This window comes from Agelaius tricolor, unplaced genomic scaffold (genome assembly GCF_023055355.1).
Source record: "Agelaius tricolor isolate 1412-34295 unplaced genomic scaffold, bAgeTri1.0.p SCAF_4, whole genome shotgun sequence".
Classification (NCBI taxonomy): Eukaryota; Metazoa; Chordata; class Aves; order Passeriformes; family Icteridae; genus Agelaius; species Agelaius tricolor.
In genome coordinates this window covers 50,487,876-50,509,392 of record NW_027269264.1, presented here as the reverse complement: position 1 = coordinate 50,509,392, position 21,517 = coordinate 50,487,876, and the positions used below count along the sequence as shown (strand labels likewise).

General features: G+C 51.0%; 5 protein-coding genes across 17 annotated transcripts in view; 4 read left to right on the top strand and 1 right to left on the bottom strand.

Annotated features, from left to right (window-relative positions):
• UBAP2 (ubiquitin associated protein 2) overlaps window positions 1–21,517 on the bottom strand; it is a 127,370-nt gene that overhangs the window by 3,320 nt on the left and 102,533 nt on the right. For all 13 annotated transcript variants that reach the window (XM_071425748.1, XM_071425747.1, XM_071425752.1 and 10 more), the window contains 5 exons: window positions 4,761–4,839; window positions 3,515–3,729; window positions 2,084–2,183; window positions 1,898–2,005; window positions 498–565 (listed from right to left, as the gene is read on the bottom strand). In XM_071425748.1, the coding sequence (XP_071281849.1) occupies window positions 498–565; window positions 1,898–2,005; window positions 2,084–2,183; window positions 3,515–3,729; window positions 4,761–4,839 (570 nt within the window). The remainder of the gene's footprint in view (window positions 1–497; window positions 566–1,897; window positions 2,006–2,083; window positions 2,184–3,514; window positions 3,730–4,760; window positions 4,840–21,517) is intronic.
• LOC139588754 (interferon-like) lies at window positions 7,897–8,619 on the top strand. Its single transcript, XM_071424352.1, has one exon. The coding sequence runs from the start codon at window positions 7,897–7,899 to the stop codon at window positions 8,617–8,619; it is 723 nt and encodes a 240-aa protein (XP_071280453.1).
• On the top strand, window positions 13,474–14,265 carry LOC139589361 (interferon-like). Its single transcript, XM_071425745.1, has one exon. It carries the CDS (start codon window positions 13,474–13,476, stop codon window positions 14,044–14,046), a length of 573 nt encoding a protein of 190 aa, XP_071281846.1. The 3' UTR covers window positions 14,047–14,265.
• LOC139589359 (interferon-like) lies at window positions 16,511–17,302 on the top strand. Its single transcript, XM_071425743.1, has one exon. It carries the CDS (start codon window positions 16,511–16,513, stop codon window positions 17,081–17,083), a length of 573 nt encoding a protein of 190 aa, XP_071281844.1. The 3' UTR covers window positions 17,084–17,302.
• On the top strand, window positions 19,544–20,116 carry LOC139589363 (interferon-like). Its single transcript, XM_071425746.1, has one exon. It carries the CDS (start codon window positions 19,544–19,546, stop codon window positions 20,114–20,116), a length of 573 nt encoding a protein of 190 aa, XP_071281847.1.

Below are 21,517 nucleotides of genomic sequence, written 5' to 3'. Positions count from 1 at the left end.
GGGTGCAGAGAGGAGCAAAGAGGAGCTGGACATAAGCCCACTGCACAGCACAGCTTGCCAAAGTGCCTTCTGCTTTGCCTGGGCAGCTGCACACTGAGCAATGGCCATGGGAGGGCTTGGGACAGGGACCCTGGGGTGTTAAAGGCAGGCACTACAGCCTGTCCCTCTGATGGAAAGCAAACAGCCTCTCAACTCACCTGCTTTGGGGGCTATTTGGACTAAAAATGCTAACACCCATAAGTTCATTTGCACCCAGGACACTGCTGGCATGGTGTAGCGTGGGCAGCGTGCAGCACAGGGAGCACTGAGCCTCTGCCAGCAGCTGCTGTCAGGAGCTGACACCGCAGAAACAGCGGGACAGAGGATGAGACTTCACTCCAGCAGCAAACAGAGCCAGCGTTAGAGATGCTGTGGCCTGCTGACCCTGAGACTGGCCAGCCTGGGAGTAGGAGTCATCAGCCTTGAGCCCTGAGGGAGGAGGGTCCAACACTCCTCACCTGAGTCTTGTTATAGACTGAGCCACTGATATCAGGCACACCCGTGTTACTTGAGGTCACAGAAACACCTGGAAAACAGAAACACCACCAAGGGTGAGAATGTCACCCCACCAGCCAGCACAAGCCCAAGCTTTGCTCCCAGCACCTCTGGCAGCCTCAGGGGATGCACTGCCCTGCTGGTTCTCCAGACCCACAGCAGCCCACATGGGAACAGAAGAAAGGGCTCAGCTTCTTGTTCCCACTACAACAGCCCAGTGGGATAAATCACCCAGGTCCACACCCAGGCATTAACACTTGGATTCCAATGCACTTCACCAGGCAGCAGCTGGCTGCACTGACCACTCACTGAAGCCCACTAAAAGCCAGCATTCCCCTGGATCAGAGGTGCATTTGGCTCTGTTGCAGCACTCAAGAGCTTTCCAGTAGTGCCCTGAGTGATGAGACTCAGCATCTCCTGCACATCTGAACCCCTGTCCTTTCACACCCTACAGAAGAGTTAAAGTCTGCAGTGCCCCTCTGCCCTGACAGAATCAGCATCACTGCCTCAGAGACTTATTCACAGTTTTACAGAGGATGGCTCTGATAATTCCACCTGGATCAGAATAAAGCCAATGGTTGCTTTGTTTGGTGAATCAGAGATCTGGGCTCAAGGGTACTGCTCTAAGCTTTTGTAACCCTCCTTGGACACTGCTGGATTGCTTGGACACTTCCTGGGTTGCTTCTCCACTGAAAAGAGTGTGGCCACCTGGTGTTTCAAATGCCCAGCAAATGCTTGGTACTTGCTTGAGAATGAAGATGAACCATATAGTGCTAAGCAGCCCAGTATATGCTTCTCAGATCTAACCAGCATGTGCCAAATAAAGCTTTTGTATGAGCTGCATAAATTCTTCAGTTTTTATAGTCACAAAGGAAATATTACTAAGCACAACACAATGTTATGAATGTGTACAGGCAGCAGCTAGACAGCCCAGAGATGTGTGAAGTGCCCTGCTCCTCTCTAACACGTGGGTGTCTCAGGTGCCTACCAAGAAACTTAAAGTCTAGCTATGATTTGGCAGAGGAGCATTTCAGCAACAGCACTGAACTGTTCAAGTTTCAAAATCACAGCACTGTTGAAGGATCACTAAACTCTTCAGCAAAGAAAGCTTTGGCTTAGGAAGCAGCTTACCATTTCTCCCACATGTAATTGGTCTAAGCTGTGCATCAGCCACACCAATCTTTATGTGACCCTCAGCCATGAGATTCAGAAGGAACTTCTGGGCCATTAGAAAAGCATTTTGTGTACGGGAGATGGAGAAACAGCTTGGATCATGGCCCTGTTTAGAGCAGGATGCTGTGTTGATTGGCAGTTTGCCCTGCTAAATCCCACTCCAGAGGAACCTCCAGTCTCAAAGCATTACCTTTCCCAGGTCCAGTGCCAGCAGATTTGTTTTGTGCTTGAGATGAGCCACTGTAGCCTCCTTTGCTGTAATCTCCAGCTGCTGTTCCCTGTGTTAAGTCGTCGTAGCCTGCACAAGGGGTGCACAAGGAGGGCGTCAGGGTGCGGAGCGGCGCCGCGCCCCCGGGGCAGCGGGGCTGAACCTTACCTGCACCGTAGCCATGCTGGCTGTAGCCACTCGCCTGCTGAAAGGGAGTCGAGGCCGTGTTCAGGTTGACTCCGTGCTGTTTAGCAGATGCTGGAGGTACCTGGACAAAGCACGGGAACGAGAAGTGCCGTCAGCTGGAACACAAGCTCCCTCTGCCATCTAGTGGGGAAGGCACCTCATGTTGGGAATTCAGAGTCTGGAGTTGAGAGGACTGGGATGGCATGGGACTGCTTACAGCAGTAACTTGCTATAGTGTATTTGTGTCACAGGATTTATCCTAGAGCTGTCTCTGTGATTGCAGCACAGCCCTCCCTCGGAACAGGCTGCATATTTCTTTCATATGTTGAATGTAAATAGCAAATTTTTACCCACAAACCTGAGAACAACCACAGAATCAAATCAACCACAAACATCAATTCCTGCCTGAGGCTGTTCATAAAATACCAGCCTAGAGGGCCCTAAATAGCCTCATCCATCCTTCTGCCCGAAACAGCACCTCTTCCCAAATAACCTCCTTCCTCCTGAGGCTTTTTTTTTCCACCTGCTTTCTGACTTAATGGCATCTCCTCCATCCAGGCTCTCTCAGCTCACTGACTCAGCTTTGGGTCCCTCCTTGACTCTCCAGGGACTAGTAAGGGCTTTCAGGAACAGCAAGCCCACAAAATGCAGCTGTCAGGTGTTTACAGAAACTTGCACAGGGGTCTGTGAGTTCCGGCCTTTTAAATAATTTGTTTTCTTCTGGGTGAGATTGCAGCTATTTTCTCACATTGCATGTTTTTGGAGCTCTCCTGCAGACTGGGGAAGCTGACTCTATTCCATTCTAATGAGAATCCACCTAAATACTGACTCCAGGTCTGGAGTCCTCAGTATGAGGAAGCTGTGGACCTGTTGGAGCAGATCCAGAGGAGGTCACAAAGATGATCAAGGGGATGTGCTCCTCTCTCCTATGAGGACAGGCTGAGAGTTGGGGCTGTTTATCCTGGAGAAAAGAAGCCACTAGGGAGACCTTACTGTGACCTTTCTACACTTAAAGGAGGCTTATAGGAAAGATGGGAAAAACATTTTACAAGGCCCTGTAGTGACAGGATGAAGGGCAGGTGTTTTAAACTGAAAGGTGGGAGATTTAGATTAGATATAAAGAAAATAATCATCACCCTAAGGGTGGTGTGGCACTGGCACAGGCTGCCTGGAGAAGATGTGGATGGCCAGCATCCCTGGAAGTGTTCAAGGCCAGGTTGGACAGGGCTCTGAGCAACCTGGTCCACTGGAATGCGTCCCTGCCCACAGCAGGGGGAATGGAAAAAGACTCTCTTGGATGATACCTTCCAACCCAAACCTTCCTGTAATTCCAAGACATGGAGTGTTTGGGCTGGAGAAAGCAAAACTGGAGAGGCATGCAGGGAGCGTTACAGCTGAGACTGTCACACTTACAAACATGGTTGGCCCATACTGGAATGCACTGGGAACACCAGGCATCCCAGCATAGTAAGGGAGCCCGGTGTAGCTGTACCCTGGGGGCAGGGTCGGGTTGAGGAAGGGCTGCTGAGTCGTGTGGTGAGTCTGTGTCTGGTTCTGCTGCGGCTGGGCCAGCGTGGTTGCAGGAGCAGGAGAGGCAGTATCTCCACGGCCAAATTTTGTTACATCACCTGTGAAAGAAAGAGCTGGTCAGAAAAGCTATCAAAAATACTGCAAAAGCGGAGAATTCAATGGACTTATATCCTCTGAACAGAAGCAGACAACTACAGAGCAGGACACATCCTACACCTGAAAGCCTGCAGTTGTTTATGGGAAACCCTCACCCAGTCTCTGTTCCTGACAGCCACAGGGATATTGCCTGTTTGTGGCACAGACCTCTGTGCCATGGCTACTCCACTGATAAAGAGAGATGCCAATACTCACCTATCTCACATGGTCTGAGCAGATTCATTACTATCAGATCATTGCAATAAAACATGCTAAAAGCAGAAGCATGGTAAATAGCCAGAGAGCCAATGGTTGTTGGGTTAAAGTGTGACTCTCTTGGAGGTTAACCTGTTTAGCTAAGCTTCATGGGCTGAAAGCAGGTTAGGATTTACAGGCAGTGATGGGCATATTTTTGCCAATGTCTTTTTATTTATCAAGCATGACTAGTTAAGATGTGCAGTTCCTCACACCACCAAAGTTCTGAAGACAGTAGCTGAAGGCCAGGAAAGCAAGGCTTGCATCGTGGGCCACCTTATTGAAGAAGCAGGAAGGGAAATTCAGTTATTAACCCAAAAACAGCCTCCCAAGAGAAGTGATAATGAAGCAGAAAATTCACAAACACTTGTACTTTCTGGCAGCCTACAGAGCAGCATGTTCACATGTTTACCAAGGGGGTGACATACATCAATCCCTACTACCTCACTCCCAACCAGTAAGCTGGTAAGCAACCACGACAGCACTTAATACCATCATTATAGGAACTACAATGCCTATGTCTGCAGTTTTAAGCTGTAATCAACTGGCAGTGGATGAAAACCACTGGCTGAAATCTGGGATGGCATTAATATCATCTTTGCACAATGACAGCTAAAGAGCAAGAGCAGGAACAAGGAAGGGCTTCTTTGACCACAGAAGGGAAAAGCAACACCAGGATGCCCTGCACTGAGAAACCAGCACATCTCACTTGCCATCATCATCTTTAGCTAGCACTCACCTGAGTATGGGTTGTTAGCAAGGCTCCCATCTCTGCCTGTCAAAGTTGCAGGAGCCGGGAATGTAATTCCATAGTAATCCTTGGAAGAGACAACACCATTTATTAATAGTTGAAACTGGAACACAGCTGTACAGATCTTATGAACTGCCTACTAGACACAGAAGAAAATTCTAAAAGTAAGAACTCAAGGAGGTTTGACTGGAAGCTGACCTTACACTGTGCAGCAGAGCTGAAAATTTACCTGGATCCTCAATCTAAAAATAAATCTACTTTATAGACACTTTTTGTGTTATACACAAATATTTAGTCTCTTAATGGTAAGTTAAAGGCAATAACTAAGTGATTTCCCACACTGCTCCCAACTCTGAACTGTCATCTTCCAGTGAGACTGCCTGAAAGAGAACTGAGCATTGTGAGTCAAAGGCCTGGGGTCAGGCCAGGACTTTAATCACAACATAGATGTAAGTCTAAGGGTTTTGCCCTTGTACCATGCCCTGTGTTCTGAAAGTGGAAATGTCAGCTACAAAAACAGCAAAAAGATCAAAAGAGAGAGAAAAACAGTTACTATTGGATGACTGGAAAATTTATTTAAACTACTTTACAGGAGATCTCAGGTCATAGTCTCCAAAGTAGGGTGTGTATCCCAACCCATTGGGTCGCAGGAAGAAAATGGATTTCATACCTTTGATAAATATAACTGAAGAGAATTTTAAAACAGTGTTTGTTTAACCTTTCTCTCCTTTTTTCATTTTTATCTTTGTGTATGTTCTATAATATATATATTAGTACAGGGGTATATGTATGTAATTCAGAAATAAAAATATACGGAAGGTGAGTACTCAAATTTTTTGCTGATAGGGGGCATAAAAAAGGTGGAAACCACTGCCTCAGATCATTCTTCTAGGTCTTCTACAAGAAGGTAAGCAATACTAGAAAGCTTGCACTTTGAAATGACAAGACATGCTAGCAAAACCAAAGCAATATTTTGACCTCAGTTTGGGAGAAAAGGCAAGAAGTTTGCCCTTCTCTCTCTGTGTGAGCTCCATCTGTGGGTCTGGTAATCTTTTTTTTCCTCCTAATTTTCATGTTCTACTCCTCACCACCTCCAATCCAGAAATAAATAATGCTTTAAGTAGTAATGTATCAATTTCCACACATTTTCAAATACTGAAAAATCCTCCTCCTTTATCATACAACTCTCTGCAAATGCCATAGTGCCTCAAATGTTTTCTCAGAGTGGACAGCAATCTCCACCTTGCTTCACTTCTGTGCATCCCTTCCCTGTCTCCTACACCCAATCCTCCATCACTGAACACAAAATAGTGTGGCAAAGTTTTAATATTGTAGGTGCTTTCTGTAACTTGTAATGGTGCCATTATATGCCATCAACCTTTCCTTGCCTGGTAATTCCCCCCCTTAGGAACTCCAGCACAAATCACTTGGCAAAACACAACTAAATTCACATTAGAAGTCTTAGCAGTTTACTCAAAAGCAGCACTCTCACAACCTTCTGATGAAAATGCCACAAAAAGAAGATCTAGAGAAGAGATGTGAACACAGTTCAGCTGATATGAACTGGCACACTAACATTTTCCCCCTATACGAACTGAACAAAATATAATCAAATCTGCATGAGAAGAAAGTGTAAAGGTAGCAGTTATTCTCACTCCACCTCGGCAGGGGAAAACCACATCAGTACTGAATATCCTACTTGTGCATACACACATTCAAACTAAAAACAAGAAAATACAAGTGCAAGGCAGTTATGTCTGCAGTTCATGCCTGCCCAAAGGAAAACATCAGGGAAGACACTCTGTTCTTCAAACGTCACAGGTATCTCCTGACCTACAAAAGGAGAAGCTGTCAAAGCCAAAAGTGAAATATCAGAAATAGGCTCAAAAAGTGAGCAGAAAAGGATGAAAAAAGAGAAAGTGATGAAACAAAATAGATTTAAGTTCCGCCCAGCAGCTCACACACCAGCTGACGCATTTGTAAGATCTTTGCAACAGATGAACAGAGAAGACAGCATATCCCAATGTAATGTACACCAAAAGAACCCAAACAACAAAAAAATCCACAGTGAGATTTTACAGAAGCACATTAGTTGAGTTAAATTTAAAAAAAAATCTCAGGAGATAATCCCAATCTTGCTTTATCAGCAACCACGGGGATCTCCTGCTGCTGAAGTTACACAGGAAGCAGTGACGACTCACATTTGGAACTTTGCCCACTTTCACTTTTCACATTAAGTGGACTGGACATGAAAAAGAAATATTCCCACCTGTTCCTGCCCCCACATCATCTAACACTGCCACATTTTCACAAAGAATTCACAATACAATTAAAAAAACCTCCAAAATCCAGAAAGGACAAACATTGCATGAATAGTTGACAAAAAATCCTTTGTGACATCTGTGTATTTATTTCTAATTACCAACATACCAAGGGTAATTAATTCTGGATACAGGGGTATGAGAGATGGCTCCAAAAATATCATGCAAGGTTTTGCAGGGAGAGGAAAAACTCTTGTACTAGCAAAGCTGCAGGTACCACAGAAAAAATAAAAAAGTATTAAAATATAAATACATATAAACAGAATTTAAAAAGACTGAAAGACTAACAATATTTGTCAATGAAAAATATAAGAAAACGCTAATTAACATGCAAAATCAACATTATATATGAATAATATTAGAGCATGCAATAAGAAAAAAAATAGATGCTGGTACGTAGAGAAATTTTTAAATAAACCCCCCAAAAGGGCAACACACGAAACAGATGAAAAGACAATCCTGAAACACATCCCTGGCACAGCCAGCCGGAAAACTTCTGCCACGCTTTCGTCTCCTGTAATAGCTCAGTAACCAGGCTTCCCCCTGGCAGCAGCCCAGAAAAAGCGTCAGCTCCTGTTCTCACAGCAGCGTCCCCTCCTTCCCAGTGACAAGCACCAAAGTTCTCAGAAGAAAGCAAAAGGAAAAACAAAAGTGAAAACGGAAAAGGGAAATTATCAGAAGATGGTGATGAAAGGAAAGCCTGGATGTGGGCATATAACACTGCACAACCAGCAGCATCCCAAGCAAAGCAACCACGACTACCGAGCCAGAGCAGGCTCCTGCACAGTGCCCGAAGCTCCACCATGGCTGCACTTGGATGCGCACAGCCCCACCGGTGGCACAGCACCCTGGCACTGCTGCTCCTCATCGTGGCTCTGGCCACCGGCCTCCCGTGCCACCACCTGCGGACCCATGATCCTGGGAATGCACTCCAGCATCTGCAGGACATGGCTCCAAGAACGACACTGTCCTGCAATCTCCAGAAGCCGCCCTTCTTCCCCGCCAGCCTGCTCCACCACAACCTGCAGCCGCACCAAGCCGCCGCCACCGCCCTGCGCATCCTGCAGCACCTCTTCCACACCCTCAGCTCCGACAGCACCTGCCAGCACTGGCCCGGCCAGGCTCGCAACCACCTCCTCAACAAGCTGCAGCACCACATCCACCACCTGGAGCAATGCCTCCCCGACAACGCCACGCCCTTCAAAGGACCGCGCAACCCGCTGCTCGCCATCAACAAGTACTTCAGGGACATCCACCTCTTCCTGCACGCCCACAACCACAGCGCCTGCGCCTGGGACCACGTCCGCATTGAAGCTCTTGTCTGCTTCCAACACGTGGACAGACTCATACGGCGAATGAAGCACCAAGCTGCTCTGGACCCCACTAAGTCCACGGATAGCAAACACCCATCCCCAGACAGCACCAGTGGCCACAGATGGAGCGGTGATGGCAGCAGCCCAGGCTGGGATCACCTGGGACCAGTCACACCTCCTCCGACTGGTGAGCTGATGGGGAAAGGGGTATGACCGTGGTGACACTGGGGTCAGTCTGTGGCACAGCCCACACCCAAACTACAACCACTGGAGAGGAGGGAAGAGGAAATTTCTGTGCTACACTTTCATAGACACCTGCGAAGTACTGGGGATATGGATGATATTTATTACCTGTGGAATTACTGCGTTCATCCAGACTGTAACCTCACCTGATGAATGGGAAGGGGATCATGGACAGTGGAGAACTACGGTGGGACTCTTATTCCAATCACTATTTGTTACAAAACTGTGTTTACTTACTTATTTAATAATTAATGAACTTAGTTGTTTATTTATTTATTTATTTACTTATTTATTCTTTTGTTAGAAATAAAGACTTTTTGTAAAAGCAGAAAAGAATGCAAAAGCAAAGCTGCGGTCATTGTGCTTCATGCTTATACCTGATATGCAAAGATACCAACTCCTCAGACTGTGAGGGAATCAATCTCCCTCCTGCAGCCCATCTTGCCAATGCCTCCTGCCTGGGTCGAAGGCTATGGACAGCAGACCCTTCTCAGGGAATGAGAAATGCCCCCAGGCATTTCTTACAGCTGCCAGACCATTAGGGCACCCATTTGCCCCAAATGGCATGATGCCTGCCCTGCACACTTCCTCCTCTTCCACTACCACGCTCTCCCTTCTAGACCCTCCAATAATGCCAAGACATGAAAGCCACCTCCAAGCCATCATCCCACCACAACCATTCTGCAATGCCACAGCACTGCGTTGCAAGAAAGAGGATGGCATAGACAAGGTGCACCTCAAAGAATCAAGGAGGGGATCCATAAAGGTCTGCAGAGATTTGGACAAGGAACAGAACTCCAGTGCTACCAACTCCACCCAAGAAACATCAAAAAGACACAAACCCACAGGAGATGTCCAGAACTGCTCAATGCTTTGCTACAGCCACCACAACTGGTCCAGGATGCTCCTGGCTGTGCTTACATCCCAGTGGCTACAGGCACCTGCTGCAGTACATAGAGCACATTATCCTTGTCCTTCTTCACCCCAACATATCATTAGCAAGTAAAGAGATCCATCACCCGAACACCCTCACTCAATATGGTCCAACCCAACGAGCACCGCATCTGTCATGAAAGGAAACTGCACATGCATCACCAGCACCAGCTGCTCCTTCACCCTCCAGCCATCAACCCAGAAGTATCTCCCCAGGTCAGCAGCTCTGGCCTCCTCCTGCATGGGACAAAGAGGTTGTTTCCTGTGCTCAAACAACCTCCACCACTGCATCACTGCAAGGACACTGCTCCGTGGAAGCACAAATCATCACTTCCCATTTAGCTGAGTGAGAAGAGGACCAAATTCAGAATCATAGAATCACTAAGGTTGGAAAAGACCTCCAAGATCATCAAGCCCAGCCTTTGACCAAACACCATTAAGCCATAACATGAAGTGCCACATCTACTCAATTTTTGAACACTTGCAGGGGTGGTGACTCCACCACTTCCCTAGGGAGCCTGTTCCAATGCTTCCACTTCTTCAGTGAAGAAATTTTCCCTAATATCCAATCTGAACCTCCACTGGCACAACTTGAAGACATTTTCCTTTCCTATTGCTAGTTGCTCGGAGAAAAAGCTGATTCCCACGTGGTTACAACTTTCTTTTAAATTGTTGTAGAGAGCAATAAGGTTCCCCTGAGCCTTCAAAACTTGCCGAGCCTACACTAAACTTGCCCAGTTCCCTCAGCTGCTCCTCATATGACTCACTCTACAGACCCTTCCCCAGCTCTGTTTCCTTCTCTGGACACACTCCAGCCCCCTCAGTGTCCTTCTTGCTGTGAGCAAACAAAGCTGAGCGCACATTCCAGGTGTGGCCTCAGCTGTGCCCCCAGCCCAGGGGGACGGGCCCTGCCCTGCTCCTGCCGGCCCCTCCATGGCTGACACAGGCCCGGGGCCTTTGGCCTCCTTGGCCCCCTGGGCACACCCAGCTCCTGTCCAGCCACTGGAAACCAGCACCTCCAGGGCCTTTCCCACTCAGCAGCTTTCCAGCCACTGTCCCAGCCTGGAGCTGCAGGGGGTTGTTGTGACCCAGGGACAGGACCCAGCACTTGGCCTGGTTGAACCTCACACAATTGGCCCCGGCCCATGGATCCAGCCTGTGCAGATCCCTCTGCAGAGCCCCCCTGCCCTCCAGCAGATCAGCACTGACACCCAGCTTGGCCTTGCCTCAAACTGACTAGAGGAGCTCTTGATTCCCTCACTCAGATCATCAATAAAGATAAAAAACAGTACAGTCCAGAGCCCCCAGTACAGAGCCCTGGGGGACACCACTACTGACCAGCTGCCTGCTGCAAGTAATTCCATCCGCCAGCACTCTCTGGGCCAGGCCAGCAGCCAGTTTATAACTCAGAGAACAGAGCATCTAAGCCACAAGCAGCTGGTGTCTCCAGGAGAATTCTATGGGATACAGTGTCAAAGACTTTTCTAAAGTCCCGGAAGTCAACATCCCCAGACTTTCCTTAATCCACTAAGAGGGTCACTGTGTTACAGAGGGAGATTGGGTCAGGCAGTAACGCCTTTCACAAACCCATACTGGCTGGGCCTGATCCCCTGGACCTCCTGTAGGTGCCATGCGATGGGCACTCAAGAAGATCTCCATGGCTTCCCCAGCACTGAGGTCAGGCTGACAGGCCCAAAGCTCCATGGATTCTACTTCTGACCCTTCCTGAAGACAAGCATTACACTGGCCACACTCTAGGTGCCTGCAGCCTCCTTGGTTAGCCAGGACTGCTTTTAAATTATGGGGAGTGGCTTGGTGAGCTTTCCACCAGCTCTCTTATATATTCAGGTACACAGCAGGACAAGGACCCCTCAAGATGAAACTTCCATTTGTACCACTGTCCTCCTGATGCTCCTATCCCTGTGATGTCAGGAATGAGGACCTCATTGGTTCTGTCTTTTCTGAGGCAGCTGAAGGAACTAAACCACTTTATGACAAAAACAGGAGCGGTGGTGATGACACAAGCTGGAATACAGGGAATTCCAACATGAAAGAAGAAATGCATTTGTGTTATTTTTTGTATTCAGGTGATACAACACTAGAATAGGGATTAAAGAAGATGAGTGATATCTGTTCCTGAGGACATATCTAAAAGCATCACTGGATGCAGGTTCTTCTGATACCACCTCCACTCAGCATCACACAGCACTTGGGATATCCAGGGCAAAAAAACCAATTAAAATTAATTTTAAAAAATCTTTTATTGTTCAAAAGCAACAGCTTAGATGAGATTTCTTAAGCTCCATCACAATGAAAGTCAAACTTCAAAAGGGAAGCAAGACACTGCAGAAGTTTCATCAACATTCAGTGCCCAGGTGCTTAGACCCAGAGCCACCTCCTCAACTTAATGACTTGACAAACTCCTGAGGTCCTTAGAAATAAACTATTTTACAACTGTATCAAAGGCTAAAAAGAAAGAATTTATTCATATGAATACAAAGAAAACAACCATATGGTAGCTAAAAACCCAGAAAAACCTAATGGAGAACTACAAAAACACTTGGTAAAGTGTCCCAGGTAGAATGGAAGCTTTGGACAACATTTATCAGGGAAGTCTTCCCATTGAGGTGCAGAAAGTATCTCCTTGCTGCCTGAACTCCTTCTCAGAGAAGTCTGGAGGCAGTTTAATACAATCCTAGTCTCACACTAGGTACATGGTTCATCTCTCATAAATTATATAACAGTAATTGAGTCTTTATAAAAATTTGACCTGTAAGATTATGGATATATTTATTTAAACATTTATAAAAGAAAAACATTTATATAGGAAAAAAATTATTAAATTTCTAAAAAAAAATTCATCATGACAATATCAAAGAATTTTAATCAGAATTATCTGTGACACATTACAGACAGTTGCAACTACTTGTAGAGTGCTCTACTACACCAATCCTTCAAAACCCAGCTTAATAATAAGCTAGAGAACAATGCAATTAACCCAATGACTACTGTTCAGCCTCAAGCAATAAACTACAGATATGTCCCCACTCAAGGGAGGAATATCCATGCACATGAGTAGAAGGTCTGTTCTGAAAAACCCTACAGTTGGGGTGTAAAACTACAATTTTAAAGAATAAAACGATTGATGCTAATGCAATAAAAGCTGTGACAGCTCAATCAGCTCAGTAACTTATTAGAAATGTAACAGGTACTTCTTAGTAACTTATCAAAACCACCACTTCCTTTTTTCTACACCACTATTAAGCCAGCATGTCCTGACCAGTGCAATTCTAGGTCAGGAAACTAAAAATCTTCAAAATATTTGACCTTCAAGGAGATGAGTGAAAGTGACTTTAGAACTTTTCAAAACAAAAAACTCTGTTAATTTCCCTGCCCAAAATACCACATACAATTAAAGAAAAAACAAAAGCCCAAGATACTATGATACAACTGATGCAGAGCGTCCTCTTATGGGCAAGAAGGGAAATTCAGCAAATCACAAGAGGAATAAGGGACGAACCGAGAGAGAAAGGAGAACCACAAAAAACCCACAACATCATAGCAACAAAATGATGTAGCAAAATGTGGGGCTTCATTTCCCCACAATCAACACACGAAAACCCACATCCACAGACAAAAAGAGAATTACAACAACTTCCCAAGCCAAAGACACCCCAACAAAACACTGGACCACAACCACAACAGCAACCAGTAGAGACAGGAAACCACAGAAGGAAACTCCGGACAATCGGAAAGCGATGAAGGGAAAGCTGCCTCGCATACAAAGCCGCGCACCCGGAGCCACCCCAAGCACAGCCACCAGCAGCACCAGCCAGCCTCACCAGGCTCCTCCTGCCCAGCAGCACCCAACAGCACCCACAGAGACTCACCATGCTTGCGCCCACAGCCACACAGCCACGCCTGCCGCACGCCGCCCCCGCACTCCTGCTCCTCCTCACCGCTCTGGCCGGCACCCTGGCCTGCCAACGCCTCTGGACACACGAGGACACCTTCCCCGGCGACGCTCTCCGCCTCCTCCAGGACATGGCTGTCGGCCACACGCAGCCCTGCCACCTGCCAGAGCCGCCCTTCTTCCCCGCCAGCCTGCTCCACCACAACCTGCAGCCGCACCAAGCCGCCGCCACCGCCCTGCGCATCCTGCAGCACCTCTTCCACACCCTCAGCTCCAACAGCACCCGCCAGCACTGGCCCGGCCAGGCTCGCAACCACCTCCTCAACAAGCTGCAGCACCACATCCACCACCTGGAGCAATGCCTCCCCGACAACGCCACGCCCTTCAAAGGACCGCGCAACCCGCTGCTCGCCATCAACAAGTACTTCAGGGACATCCACCTCTTCCTGCACGCCCACAACCACAGCGCCTGCGCCTGGGACCACGTCCGCCTCGAAGCTCGTGCCTCTCTACTGCACCTCCACAACCTCACACGCGCCATGCGCCGCTAGCGCCAACGCCCACCCGCCCAGCCACACCGACGCCCCAAACCCACCTCCAACCCCACGCCTCCTCTCACCTGGGACCACACGCAGGCCCGCAACAACCGCACGGCACCCGCAGCCTTCAACCGCTGCGTCTCCAGCGATTCCGCTGCTCATACTGATATGGACAAAAGACCTTCTCCACTTATTTATTGACTTCTTTATTTAGTTATTTATTTCATTTCTCTATTTATTCACGTATTTATTTATTCTACCTCTTCACTTATTTATTTATTCTACCTCTTCACTTATTTATGCCAGTCCAAATAAAGACTTATGACAAAACGCTTGCCACTGCCTCTCCTCTCTCGAGCACTGCAAGCACTCTTTGCGCCAGGGGAAAGCCATCTCCGCCCAACGCCTACTCCAAGCCCTGCTGCAAACAGCCCCCGACCCCTCTTCTCAACGCCGCCTGCCCAAGCAGCAGCCCCTGTGCAAGCCCCTGTGCAAAAGCACTGCCAGCCTTTGGCCAACACCATGGAAGCACAAAAAGAAAAACACCCAAAGGCTGCTCAAGAGCACCGCTGCACCTCATCTGCTTTATCCACACCTTGCTCCATCCATCCATCCATCCATCCATCCAATCCATGGCCCTGTGACTCACAGACAACGACGTCATGCGGGACACCGTCAAGCACTTTGCACAAAGCCAGGCACACCAGGTCCCTTTCCTTGCCCCTCTCCACCACTGCTGTGGAGCCCTAAGCATAGAACTGCACCAAAACTGCCAGGAATGGTGATTTTGCACTTTGGAATGCCATGCTCCCTGTTCCCAATCACCTCTTGCTTTTCCATTGGCCTTAACATAGTCTCCCGGAGAAGCAGCCTCATCTTCTTGCCTCACACAGAGCTCAGCCTGAATGCTCCATACGTCCCACACTCTTCTCCTTTTCCCTTTCTAAAAACGGGGCTTATACTTCCCTTCTACCCCTTCTTGGGCATTTGGACTGACAGACACCAGCTTTCAAAAACGATGCACTGTGGCCTAGCAACTCCATCTGAAAGTTCCCTCAGGACTCAGGCATTAGCCTCTTCACGTGCCATGCACTCGGACACTAAGTTCAAGTTGCTAAGATGGTCTCAAAGTTGACCCTGCCCTACAGTGGCCTGGGGATCTCCATTCTTCAGGCGGGGCTCCCAGCACCTGCCACGCGCGACTTCAGCGGCGTGCCTGGAGATCGCTGACGCACAAGGCTACAAACATCCGCTCCCCTCCACAGCCTCTTTGCCCCAAAAGTCTCCAACCTTCAAAGCCCATGCTGTGCTCCTAGCAACCATCCAACCATTTCTCCACGAGGCCATGGCAATCGTCCCCTTGCAGATCTCTGCACAGCCCACATTCCTCCTCAGCGATCCCCAGCTTTTCTGCGCTTTTGGAAAGGCATCTGAAACTGCTGGCAAACCTTCGCTACTCCAGCCACAGAAGCCCAGCCCCTGCCCTCTTGCTCCCACGTGATGTCCTCTAGACGCCCGTGCCTCTTCAGAGCCATCCCCTCCAAGGACGCCACACCTCGCACGGACCAACGAGCCCTGAACAGGACACGCTCTTGCAGGCGAGGCCTCTGGCAATCCCAAAACACAACCCCATTGCTTTCACGGGGGACAGTCCTCTTTGGCCCTGCCGCTGCCTCATCCACTGGGCCACGCATCTCCAAACCGGACCCTTGCTCCAGGGCCACAGCCAGCGGAGCAAGCACGACAGGAAGAGCAAAGCCCCTCCCTTGCGCCGCCTTCCTCACTGAGCCTTCCTTGCCTGCCTCGTTGATGGCTCCTCCCAAACACAGCCGCTGGAGCGCCTGCCTCTGTGCAAGGACACACTCAGGCCTCCAAGGCCCACGTGCACACACAGCCCCTTGAACACTGCCACTGCCTCTGGGCATTGACCCCAGCAGGGGAAACGCCAGCCCCCGCCCACTGACATCACCGCACATGCCTTGCAACCACAAAAGGAAAACAGTGGCTAAGATGAAAATAAAGGCAAGCCACCAAGTGAAAGGAAAAGTCACCACAGCCACCAGCAGGGCTTTGCGGGTGGAAAGCATGCTTGGCCACAAAGAGAGACTCAGCAGCACAGCACGGACCGCGCAGCTGGCCCGGCAGGTGAAGGGCAACAGCCAAGAGCCCTCTGCGCCACACCTGACAAGGACGCCTCCGAGACAGAGCTTTCGCAAGGCCGGCACGCCGCTGCCACCACAATCGCCAACCACGGACACCCCGACCAAACACTTCCCCAAAACCCACACAGCCACCAGTACAGACTGGAAAGTACAGGCAGAAACTGCGGACAATCGGAAAGCGATGAAGGGAAAGCTGCCTCGCATACAAAGCCGCGCACCCGGAGCCACCCCAAGCACAGCCACCAGCAGCACCAGCCAGCCTCACCAGGCTCCTCCTGCCCAGCAGCACCCAACAGCACCCACAGAGACTCACCATGCTTGCGCCCACAGCCACACAGCCACGCCTGCCGCACGCCGCCCCCGCACTCCTGCTCCTCCTCACCGCTCTGGCCGGCACCCTGGCCTGCCAACGCCTCTGGACACACGAGGACACCTTCCCCGGCGACGCTCTCCGCCTCCTCCAGGACATGGCTGTCGGCCACACGCAGCCCTGCCACCTGCCAGAGCCGCCCTTCTTCCCCGCCAGCCTGCTCCACCACAACCTGCAGCCGCACCAAGCCGCCGCCACCGCCCTGCGCATCCTGCAGCACCTCTTCCACACCCTCAGCTCCAACAGCACCCGCCAGCACTGGCCCGGCCAGGCTCGCAACCACCTCCTCAACAAGCTGCAGCACCACATCCACCACCTGGAGCAATGCCTCCCCGACAACGCCACGCCCTTCAAAGGACCGCGCAACCCGCTGCTCGCCATCAACAAGTACTTCAGGGACATCCACCTCTTCCTGCACGCCCACAACCACAGCGCCTGCGCCTGGGACCACGTCCGCCTCGAAGCTCGTGCCTCTCTACTGCACCTCCACAACCTCACACGCGCCATGCGCCGCTAGCGCCAACGCCCACCCGCCCAGCCACACCGACGCCCCAAACCCACCTCCAACCCCACGCCTCCTCTCACCTGGGACCACACGCAGGCCCGCAACAACCGCACGGCACCCGCAGCCTTCAACCGCTGCGTCTCCAGCGATTCCGCTGCTCATACTGATATGGACAAAAGACCTTCTCCACTTATTTATTGACTTCTTTATTTAGTTATTTATTTCATTTCTCTATTTATTCACGTATTTATTTATTCTACCTCTTCACTTATTTATTTATTCTACCTCTTCACTTATTTATGCCAGTCCAAATAAAGACTTATGACAAAACGCTTGCCACTGCCTCTCCTCTCTCGAGCACTGCAAGCACTCTTTGCGCCAGGGGAAAGCCATCTCCGCCCAACGCCTACTCCAAGCCCTGCTGCAAACAGCCCCCGACCCCTCTTCTCAACGCCGCCTGCCCAAGCAGCAGCCCCTGTGCAAGCCCCTGTGCAAAAGCACTGCCAGCCTTTGGCCAACACCATGGAAGCACAAAAAGAAAAACACCCAAAGGCTGCTCAAGAGCACCGCTGCACCTCATCTGCTTTATCCACACCTTGCTCCATCCATCCATCCATCCATCCAATCCATGGCCCTGTGACTCACAGACAACGACGTCATGCGGGACACCGTCAAGCACTTTGCACAAAGCCAGGCACACCAGGTCCCTTTCCTTGCCCCTCTCCACCACTGCTGTGGAGCCCTAAGCATAGAACTGCACCAAAACTGCCAGGAATGGTGATTTTGCACTTTGGAATGCCATGCTCCCTGTTCCCAATCACCTCTTGCTTTTCCATTGGCCTTAACATAGTCTCCCGGAGAAGCAGCCTCATCTTCTTGCCTCACACAGAGCTCAGCCTGAATGCTCCGTACGTCCCACACTCTTCTCCTTTTCCCTTTCTAAAAACGGGGCTTATACTTCCCTTCTACCCCTTCTTGGGCATTTGGACTGACAGACACCAGCTTTCAAAAACGATGCACTGTGGCCTAGCAACTCCATCTGAAAGTTCCCTCAGGACTCAGGCATTAGCCTCTTCACGTGCCATGCACTCGGACACTAAGTTCAAGTTGCTAAGATGGTCTCAAAGTTGACCCTGCCCTACAGTGGCCTGGGGATCTCCATTCTTCAGGCGGGGCTCCCAGCACCTGCCACGCGCGACTTCAGCGGCGTGCCTGGAGATCGCTGACGCACAAGGCTACAAACATCCGCTCCCCTCCACAGCCTCTTTGCCCCAAAAGTCTCCAACCTTCAAAGCCCATGCTGTGCTCCTAGCAACCATCCAACCATTTCTCCACGAGGCCATGGCAATCGTCCCCTTGCAGATCTCTGCACAGCCCACATTCCTCCTCAGCGATCCCCAGCTTTTCTGCGCTTTTGGAAAGGCATCTGAAACTGCTGGCAAACCTTCGCTACTCCAGCCACAGAAGCCCAGCCCCTGCCCTCTTGCTCCCACGTGATGTCCTCTAGACGCCCGTGCCTCTTCAGAGCCATCCCCTCCAAGGACGCCACACCTCGCACGGACCAACGAGCCCTGAACAGGACACGCTCTTGCAGGCGAGGCCTCTGGCAATCCCAAAACACAACCCCATTGCTTTCACGGGGGACAGTCCTCTTTGGCCCTGCGGCTGCCTCATCCACTGGGCCACGCATCTCCAAACCGGACCCTTGCTCCAGGGCCACAGCCAGCGGAGCAAGCACGACAGGAAGAGCAAAGCCCCTCCCTTGCGCCGCCTTCCTCACTGAGCCTTCCTTGCCTGCCTCGTTGATGGCTCCTCCCAAACACAGCCGCTGGAGCGCCTGCCTCTGTGCAAGGACACACTCAGGCCTCCAAGGCCCACGTGCACACACAGCCCCTTGAACACTGCCACTGCCTCTGGGCATTGACCCCAGCAGGGGAAACGCCAGCCCCCGCCCACTGACATCACCGCACATGCCTTGCAACCACAAAAGGAAAACAGTGGCTAAGATGAAAATAAAGGCAAGCCACCAAGTGAAAGGAAAAGTCACCACAGCCACCAGCAGGGCTTTGCGGGTGGAAAGCATGCTTGGCCACAAAGAGAGACTCAGCAGCACAGCACGGACCGCGCAGCTGGCCCGGCAGGTGAAGGGCAACAGCCAAGAGCCCTCTGCGCCACACCTGACAAGGACGCCTCCGAGACAGAGCTTTCGCAAGGCCGGCACGCCGCTGCCACCACAATCGCCAACCACGGACACCCCGACCAAACACTTCCCCAAAACCCACACAGCCACCAGTACAGACTGGAAAGTACAGGCAGAAACTGCGGACAATCGGAAAGCGATGAAGGGAAAGCTGCCTCGCATACAAAGCCGCGCACCCGGAGCCACCCCAAGCACAGCCACCAGCAGCACCAGCCAGCCTCACCAGGCTCCTCCTGCCCAGCAGCACCCAACAGCACCCACAGAGACTCACCATGCTTGCGCCCACAGCCACACAGCCACGCCTGCCGCACGCCGCCCCCGCACTCCTGCTCCTCCTCACCGCTCTGGCCGGCACCCTGGCCTGCCAACGCCTCTGGACACACGAGGACACCTTCCCCGGCGACGCTCTCCGCCTCCTCCAGGACATGGCTGTCGGCCACACGCAGCCCTGCCACCTGCCAGAGCCGCCCTTCTTCCCCGCCAGCCTGCTCCACCACAACCTGCAGCCGCACCAAGCCGCCGCCACCGCCCTGCGCATCCTGCAGCACCTCTTCCACACCCTCAGCTCCAACAGCACCCGCCAGCACTGGCCCGGCCAGGCTCGCAACCACCTCCTCAACAAGCTGCAGCACCACATCCACCACCTGGAGCAATGCCTCCCCGACAACGCCACGCCCTTCAAAGGACCGCGCAACCCGCTGCTCGCCATCAACAAGTACTTCAGGGACATCCACCTCTTCCTGCACGCCCACAACCACAGCGCCTGCGCCTGGGACCACGTCCGCCTCGAAGCTCGTGCCTCTCTACTGCACCTCCACAACCTCACACGCGCCATGCGCCGCTAGCGCCAACGCCCACCCGCCCAGCCACACCGATGCCCCAAACCCACCTCCAACCCCACGCCTCCTCTCACCTGGGACCACACGCAGGCCCGCAACAACCGCACGGCACCCGCAGCCTTCAACCGCTGCGTCTCCAGCGATTCCGCTGCTCATACTGATATGGACAAAAGACCTTCTCCACTTATTTATTGACTTCTTTATTTAGTTATTTATTTCATTTCTCTATTTATTCACGTATTTATTTATTCTACCTCTTCACTTATTTATTTATTCTACCTCTTCACTTATTTATGCCAGTCCAAATAAAGACTTATGACAAAACACTTGCCACTGCCTCTCCTCTCTCGAGCACTGCAAGCACTCTTTGCGCCAGGGGAAAGCCATCTCCGCCCAACGCCTACTCCAAGCCCTGCTGCAAACAGCCCCCGACCCCTCTTCTCAACGCCGCCTGCCCAAGCAGCAGCCCCTGTGCAAGCCCCTGTGCAAAAGCACTGCCAGCCTTTGGCCAACACCATGGAAGCACAAAAAGAAAAACACCCAAAGGCTGCTCAAGAGCACCGCTGCACCTCATCTGCTTTATCCACACCTTGCTCCATCCATCCATCCATCCATCCATCCAATCCATGGCCCTGTGACTCACAGACAACGACGTCATGCGGGACACCGTCAAGCACTTTGCACAAAGCCAGGCACACCAGGTCCCTTTCCTTGCCCCTCTCCACCACTGCTGTGGAGCCCTAAGCATAGAACTGCACCAAAACTGCCAGGAATGGTGATTTTGCACTTTGGAATGCCATGCTCCCTGTTCCCAATCACCTCTTGCTTTTCCATTGGCCTTAACATAGTCTCCCGGAGAAGCAGCCTCATCTTCTTGCCTCACACAGAGCTCAGCCTGAATGCTCCGTACGTCCCACACTCTTCTCCTTTTCCCTTTCTAAAAACGGGGCTTATACTTCCCTTCTACCCCTTCTTGGGCATTTGGACTGACAGACACCAGCTTTCAAAAACGATGCACTGTGGCCTAGCAACTCCATCTGAAAGTTCCCTCAGGACTCAGGCATTAGCCTCTTCACGTGCCATGCACTCGGACACTAAGTTCAAGTTGCTAAGATGGTCTCAAAGTTGACCCTGCCCTACAGTGGCCTGGGGATCTCCATTCTTCAGGCGGGGCTCCCAGCACCTGCCACGCGCGACTTCAGCGGCGTGCCTGGAGATCGCTGACGCACAAGGCTACAAACATCCGCTCCCCTCCACAGCCTCTTTGCCCCAAAAGTCTCCAACCTTCAAAGCCCATGCTGTGCTCCTAGCAACCATCCAACCATTTCTCCACGAGGCCATGGCAATCGTCCCCTTGCAGATCTCTGCACAGCCCACATTCCTCCTCAGCGATCCCCAGCTTTTCTG